Here is an 8,383-nt window from a genome sequence, read left to right as displayed (position 1 = left end):
ATCACAGGAGCCATGGAGCTGTCTGCCTCTTGAAGAAGGGCTGTTCACGTGAGTTTTGGATGCTGGAGGCCCAGTTATCAGTGGGACATCTTCCTTTCTCCCCAAATGGCTAGATCCGTCATTTGAGATTTTAAAGCCAAATTGAATCCTGCATATCCACATGTCTATCCCACTAATACTCACCTGGTGGAGCTTAGCCCTACTCTGAGTCTTCAGTGATACATACGTGTTGAATCATTGATTTCAGCTCTTTCACTATTTCTTTACCAGAATATACAGAATTACTACTTCTGACTAATTCTGCCCATGACTATCTAAACTCAAGATTGTATCTTTAACTCAGTTTTAAGTTCTCATCAAAAGATTCCACTAAGTCCAAACCACAGGCCACTGTCTTTTTATCTCCAACCGCTTAACTTGTGATCAAACTGATAATCACATAATTAATAGGAACCAAGACTGCTTGCTCACATGACTTGTGGTGTCTATGACCAAGTGACTTTAAATAAACACAAGAGAGCTTAACAATGCTATATGGCTGTACCAAGAAACCAAACCATTACTCATAAATTCCTTCCTCATTGTTAGCTACGAAAACCCGCAGCGGTGGGCAGAACTACAAGGTTACGAGGACTACCCAGGCTACTAAAGGCTTACTAAAGGTTTTTTTAAAATTCCTGGAACTAATGAGGGGTAATAGTAAGGATGTAAGATACAAGGTTTATATACAAAAGTCAATTACATTATTACATGAATAATACAGTTTACATTATTTATAATCTCCCAAAACTGAAATACTGAGGTATAAATCTCACAAAAATATGTACAAGATCTATATAAGAAGAACCAAAAAACTTTGATTAAAAAAAAAGAAGATATATTGGGACCAGAAGATGGTGTCATTGTCACGCCACTGGACTGCCATGTAGTTGACTATGGTTTGAGTCTCAGACCCAGCAGTTTAAAACTCACTCTGGGCATGTGTGCACGCATGTCCAAAACTCCCAGAGGAGAATGAATGAAAGAGAAGGGATTGCGGCATGGCCATCCCCCTGGGGCGGGGGTGATTTCTTGCTATCTATCTCTCTGTCTCTCTCTGTCTCTCTGGCAAGTGCATGTACCCTATGGCAAAAATCTCTCTAAAAAAGGAAGATAGGGGTTAGTAGGTGGTATGGCAGTTAAGGGCACTACACTCTCACATGGCTGACTGCAATTTGAGTCCTAGACCTGGCAACTTGCTCTCTCATTTTCCTTTTTTCTCTCTCTCTCTGTCTCTCTCTGGTCAAATTAAATAATAATAATAATAATGAATAATAGTAAATAAATAAATAAATCTTTAAAAAATAAAAGAAGATATAAATAAGTGGAAAGACATTCCATGTATGAAAATAAGAAAACTCCATATAACTAAGATGTCAGATATTCCCAACCTGATCTGTATAGTCAATGCAATTCCAATCAAAATCCCAGCAAATTGGGGCTGGCAGGTGGCATGGTGGTTAAGGCGCTGGACTCCCACATGGCTGACCACAGTTTGAGTCCTGAACCTGGCAGCTTGCTTTCTCACTTTCCCTCTATCTCCCTCCCCCACCCCATCTGTCTCTTTCTGGTCAAATTTTAAAAATAATAATAATTTTTTAATTGAACAAATAATTATTTAAAGAAATATATATATTTTTAAATCCCAGCAAATTAATTTGTGGATATTGACAAACTGATTCTAAAGGTTATATGGAGGATCAACCCCATTGCCTACTGGTTAACAGATCCCACATGACTGACCTTGGTTTGAATTCTAACCACAGTAGCTCGAGAAAACATGCTGGGTATGTGAGCAGGCATGCTCAGAATCCTGAAGGATAGAGAAATGGAGAAGAGATTGTAGCATAACCACAACCCAGTAGGAGGTGCTTTCTCTCTGTCTCTCTTATACATGTCCTCTAGTAGTTAAAAAAAATCAATACTGGGACCAGCAGGTGGTGTGGTGGTTAAGGCGCTGGACACTCCCACATGGCCGGCCAGGGTTTGAGTCCTGAATCTGGTGGCTTGCTTTCTCACTTCCTTTCTCTCTCACTCTCACCCTCTGTCTCTCTCTGGTCAAATTAAGAAATAAATGAATGAATGAATAAATAAATAAAATAAATAATTATTTTTTTAAAAAATCAATACAAATAGAGGTCAACAGGTGGCATAATGGTTAAGGTGCTGGTATCCCACATGGCTGCCTGTGGTTCAAGACCCAGACCCAGTGGCTTGAAAACCACACCTGGCACATGTGGGTGTATGCCCAAAATCCCAAGACCTGGCACATGTGGGTGTATGCCCAAAATCCCAAGAGGAGAAGAGAGGAGAAGGGATTGTGGTATGGCCATCCCCCGGAAGGGTAATTTCTCACTTTCTGTCTCTCAGTCTCTCCAGTGAGCACATACCTCCTATAGCAAAAATCTTTCTTAAAATAAAAATAAAAATAAATAAAAGTGATATGGAAATGTAAAAGACCCAAAATAGCCAACATTCTGGCCAGCGACGCAGCAGTAATACAATGCTCTGAGATGCTGGACCCATATGAGAAGGTTCTAGGTCCACATCCCAAGGCTGCCCTGAACAGACCCATAGTCCAGGCTGGCTGAAGTTGGAAATAGAGAGCAGCATGAAGACCCTGTTGAGGGTTTCTCTGTCTCTGTGTCTCTCTCTTATGGAAGAAATCAAAAAGTAAACTTTTTAAAAATTAAAACTAAGATAGCCAAAATAAAAATAATTAATAATAAGGCTGATAATCACCCACAAGATATTTTTTATGAGATGAAAATAGAAAAGATAAGTAAATTAGAAAATCAGTCCAGAAGAACCAACACAATAGTTTCAGAGAGAAAAAAAAAGAAACAAAGAAGAAGAAATTAAAGAATCATTCAAGAAATTGTTCAAGAGCCATAGGACATGGGTCACCAAGACTGAAAATGGGCTTTTCATTTATAATGAGTTTATTTTTTCATTAAACACACACATGGAAAACAAGCCTTGTCATCATGAAATTTCTGCTAAGGGCATCCAGAAAGAAAAAGCACGAGGCATATAAAGTACAGGAAGGCAAAATAGAAGATAACTTCTCAACAATACAGTGAGCACTACTAACAACAATAAAGCTGTACTTACTTACAAAATTTAAAACTAGAATTTACAGCCAGGGAAATGACGAATCAAACATAAGAGTAGAATAAGGACATTTTCAAACCAGCACATCCAAAGAAAGGCCAGCGTAGCTGCCAGGACATGGTGGCTCTAATGTCAGGGAGGAGAAGTCCCAGATTACAACTGTGCAACTGGTCAAGAAATCCTAATAGCTTCTTTGGTATCTAGTAAATGAAAAAATAATAACAATAAGGCACCTTTTGGTTCTAAGAAAAACAGTTTTACTGGAAAAGAAGCATAATTACAGTATATAGCTTGGCTTGGTAGTGAATAATAATTGTATGGTAATATGATGTAAACATTGACTAATTATATTTTATTCTTTAGTTTATTTCTTTCTTCCATGAAAAAGAGGTAGATAGTAAGAAAGCACCACCAACAAGGTCTTGACTCCACAATCTATCCCCAGCCTTCAGCCAGCCCCAGATCATAAACAACTGTGTGCCTGGTGTCTTCAGGGAGGTCTCCAGTCATGAACCAAGAACCTTCCTGTGTGGGACTGCCTTGTAGTGCATTGTGTTTTCTACTACACCACTGTCTGAATCTAATTTTACTTTTTCAAACTGTGCCATGAGCATGGCAAGAAACTGAATGAAACTAAGTAAAACTAAGTTATTATCTACTATGCTAGAAAGTCATGAGAAAGTCTAAAATTATCGGCAATAGCAGTTAATCAATATTATTTAGAAAACAGAGGTAAGTATCTGGGTAGATAGCTGGACAAATTAAGGATGGTTGCCTCTAGGAAAAGAGCTTGGGGGAGCAGCCAATGGCATGATGGTCAAAGCAGCCAGATCCCACATGATTGACTGTGCATTTTGAGTCCCAGACCCAGTGGCTTGAAAAACACACCACACGTGTGTGCATGCATACCCAAAATCCCTAAAGGAGGATGAAAAGGAAGAGAAGGATAAGGATGGTAGCAGAACCATCCCCCATGGGGGGACCGCTCTTGTTCGCTCTCTCTCTTTCTCTCTGTCTCTTTCCAGCAAGCACACACAATCTCTGACAATTTTTTTTTTCAAAAAGAAAGAAAATAATGGGACATGGGGGTGGGACATTTAGGGTAGATGATTATAAGAATTGTTCAAATTGTGTAATCATGTTGATTTAGCCTAATAAATACTTTTAAATATTTTTTAACAAAAAACACAGGAGGCAGGGAGAGAGGAAGGTAGGAAAAAAGGATAAACAAAGTCTGTGCCCCATACCTTCCCAAGTACACTGGGACGGCTCACAGAGCTGCATTTTCCCATTCCCCTGCAGAACCTCCTGGCTTGAAAATAGCTGGCTTAGGCATTTCTGAAAACAAACACACATAAAGAGAATTTCTTTAGAAATATGTGCATAAACATATACATATGTTCCTAAAGGTGTTAATGGAAATATATATATATATATATATATATACACACACACACACACACACACACACACACACGCTCTCAAGATGATTGGCAAGAAGCACATGAAAACCACATGTTTACCATAGAGGAAAGACTGTGTCTTCACCACTCTTGATGCTATTTGACTCCTAACTACTGAGAGTTATGACAACAAATGCTTTACATAAGGTAGTAAAAGTTTCCATTATTCCCTGCCCTGGTTCTTCAGTGCCGCTGGGACGATGTTTTTTGGCTAGTGTAACAATTGCAGTAAGTGTCTTGCCACCATCACTGTGTCCCACAGTCAGAGCCACAAACTTTTCTGCCTCCAGTTCCAGGCAGGATAAAAGGAAGATATAGGCAAGTCTCGAGGGACACAACAGCAAAAACTCCAATCAGCAATAGATGGTTGCAAAGACTGTGGTGTTAATAATCTGGCCCAGGCGTGAGTTCAACAGTGCCCCCTAACTGACTCAGAAGTCTCCGGTCATCCCCCGTCCCCAAAACCTATACCCAACAATAAGTCACCCAACAAAAGACCTTTTTAATGGATTCGTTTCCAACTGCATATGAGCACAAATCATTAAAATTTATATTCATAATATTTTATTGTTTTTCTAGCAAGATATATATGCCAAACACAGGAGACACACACTAAATGAATAATTTTGTCTAAACGGGAAATTTATGATTTTTTTAGTATATAGTTTTTCAAATGAAACATTGATTTCCTCAGAGGCTCTTGGCTGAATTTGATAAACCTGAAAATAGGTTACTGACATTTAATGTATGCAAAAGACTTTGACTCCTAAGATCTTAGAACTATAATAAATAAGAGATATCTAAAAGAAATAAATGAACTAATCGAGAAACAAGCAACAACAGCAAAGACTTAAGAGAAATATTTAAAAGACTGTCTTCTTTATTTTTTTTTAAATTTGCCATAGGGTGTATGCACTGGCTGGAGAAAGAGGGAGAGAGATAGTAAGAATGCACCCCCCAGGAGAAATGGCCGCACTACAACCCCCGCTCCTCTTGAAATTTTGGGCACTCACACACATTTCCCTGGCATGGTTTTTTTTTTTTTTTTCTTTTTCTTTTCTTTTTTTACCTGGCAAGCTGCCTGGCCCAGGAGTTGAACCACACAGTTGGCCATGTGGGATCCAGCTGCCTTAACCACCACACTACCCAACTGGCCATAAAAGGCCATCTTCTAAAAGAAGAATTGAATTTATCCTGAGAGACCCAAAAGAGCAGACTCAGTCACTGTATACTTGGAAATATATGTAGCAGATCTTTTGGTTGGCAGGAGACACACCATAGTATACATAATTTCATTGTTTTTCTCATCTTTACCTATTTGATAGTTATTCTCATTTTCACTTTTTTAATGGTCCTAATTAAATACTTTCTTGTGCCTTTTTTTTTAGAGAGAGATTTTTACTATAGGGCCCATGTGCTCACCAGAGAGATAGAGAGAGACAGAAGGACAGAAAGAAAAATCACCCCCCAGGGTGGATGACCACACTGCAGTCCCTTCTCCTCCATTCTCCTCTTGGGATTTTGGGCACTCACGCACACACAACCAGTGTGAGTTTTAAGCCAGCCGCTGGGTCCTGGACTCAAACAGCGGTTGACTATGTGGGAGTCCAGTGACATAACCATGACACCATCTGCTGCTTCTTTTATTGTATATTTTTAGGATATTTTCTTTCTTTCAGTCATGCCTCGGTTTTTACCCTTCACTCACTAATTTTTCTCTCAGGAATTCATCATTTTCTTAAAGATTTGTAGAGGATACTAAGCAGCTCTTCCCTCACACTTGAGACTCAGTTGTCTGAGCTTCTCAAGATGAGGGGTCATCAATTTCTCTCTTCACCCACCTGGCCTTTAGAGGCAACACTTTCCTTCCAGCCTCTGTCCAGTGCTTGAGGTGCCTTGCAAAAATGGAGTGTAGAGTTATTAGTTTTAGAACTTTCGTTGATGGGAGTCTTCAGTGATTCATTGTCAGATTCTGTAAGAAAGACATTTTGCTTTGAATCTGTTTTTTTTTTTTTTTTCCCCTTGGAGAGATTTTCACTGTAGGGCGCGTGCGCTCGCCAGACAGACAGAGAGAGACATAGAGACAGAAAGCGAGAAATCATCCCCCAGGGGGGATGGTCACGCCACAATCCCTTCTCCTCCATTCTCCTCTTGGGATCTTGGGCACGCACGCACACGTGCCCGGCATGAGTTTTAAGCCACCGGGTCCGGGACACGAACCGCAGTCGACTACGTGGGAGTCCAGCGACATAGCCATTACGCTAACTGCTGGTTCCTGAATCTGGTTTTTAAAACAAGATAATCATCTTGATTGGCAGTCAAGCCATGGCTTCTTTCACAGAAGGGAATGCAAAAGCCCAGACTCTTGTCTCTCTAAAACCCATGGGACTGGGTCTTTTTGAGAGCTCTGGGTTCATAAGTGGCCTCTAGAACAAAATTAAGGACTTGACTCCAACAGCAAATACATATTTGTGCATGTATACATACATACACACACACACATATACTCATGCGTACTCAGAAACGTATTTAAAATTCAATGCAATACATGTTAAACTAAATTTTCTCTGCAGATGCTTCTGTACTTTGAGTTCCGACATAAATAGCTGCAACTTAACAAAGTGCATAAAGTAATTGAAAGCCTAATTTAGGAGTATTCTTTTTTGCCAATAAAAAAGTGATTTGGGGGGAGCAGCCGGTGGCGTGGTGGTTAAGGCACTGGGCATTCTCACAGTTCAAGTCCCAGACCTGGTGGCTTGCTTTCTCACTTTCCTTTCCTCTCTCTCTCTGTCTCTCTCTGTCAAATTAAAAAATAATAATAATAAATTAATGAATAAAGTTAAATAATTCTTTTTTAAAAAAGTGATTTTTTTTTTTTACTTTCTCTGTCTTTCTCCAGCAAACAAGCATATTCTTTAGCAAAAATTCTCTCTTTTTTTAGAGAGAAATTTTTGTCATGGGGCACATGTGCTTGCTGGAGAGACAGAGACAAAAAGCAAGAAATTACCCCCTTTGGGGATGCCCATGCTACAATTAATTCTCCTCTTAGGATTTTGGGCACACACGCACACACAACCAGCCTGAGTTTCTTTGGTTTCCTTTTTGTTTTTTGTTTTTCCAGTGTGAGTTTTAAGCCGCCAGTATGGAACCCAAACTCTGGTCCACTACGTAGGAGTCCAGCGACATAACCATTATGCCATCTGCCGGTCCCCCATAGCAAAAAAAACTTTAAAAAATAAAAATAAAAAATAAGCTAAGTAATTGCTTAATCTCTTTTTATTTGATATAATGAAAATTTTCCTTATAAGACTGGTTAAAAGAACAAATTACAAAGGGCAATGTTAAGTCTCTTGGCAATGTTAAAAATACTATAACTTCTACATATGAGACTCTAAATAGAGTATTCAAAAGAAAATTAGAGGGACCAGCAGGTGGCGTGGTGGTTAAGGTGCTGGACACTCCCACATGGCCAACCAGGGTTCAAGTCCTGAATCTGGTGGCTTGCTTTCTCATTTCCTCTCTCTCTCACTTTCACCCTCTGTCTCTCTCTGGTCAAACTAAAAAACACAATGAGTGAATAAATAAAATAAAATAAATTATTATTTAAAAAAAATGGTAGACATTAAAAAAAAAGAAAATTAGAAATCATATGTAATTCATTTCTAAACAATTTTTAAAGTCTATTTCTTCCATGAAAGAGAAAGAGAGAGAGAGAGAGGTCTCCCCAACAGGGTCTTCACATAGAATACACCCCCAGCCTCGGTTAG

At 39.2% G+C, this 8,383-nt stretch overlaps 1 protein-coding gene across 3 annotated transcripts in view; it reads right to left on the bottom strand.

Annotated features, from left to right (window-relative positions):
• Window positions 1-8,383, bottom strand: part of CDC20B (cell division cycle 20B) — a 65,706-nt gene that overhangs the window by 32,038 nt on the left and 25,285 nt on the right. For all 3 annotated transcript variants that reach the window (XM_006149005.2, XM_006149006.2, XM_006149007.2), the window contains exons 4-5: window positions 6,458-6,588; window positions 4,401-4,491 (exon numbers count right to left, since the gene is read on the bottom strand). In XM_006149005.2, the coding sequence (XP_006149067.1) occupies window positions 4,401-4,491; window positions 6,458-6,588 (222 nt within the window). The remainder of the gene's footprint in view (window positions 1-4,400; window positions 4,492-6,457; window positions 6,589-8,383) is intronic.

This window comes from Tupaia chinensis, unplaced genomic scaffold (genome assembly GCF_000334495.1).
Source record: "Tupaia chinensis unplaced genomic scaffold, TupChi_1.0 Scaffold000251_1, whole genome shotgun sequence".
Lineage (NCBI taxonomy): Eukaryota > Metazoa > Chordata > Mammalia > Scandentia > Tupaiidae > Tupaia > Tupaia belangeri.
This window is presented reverse-complemented; position numbering and strand designations above follow the sequence as displayed.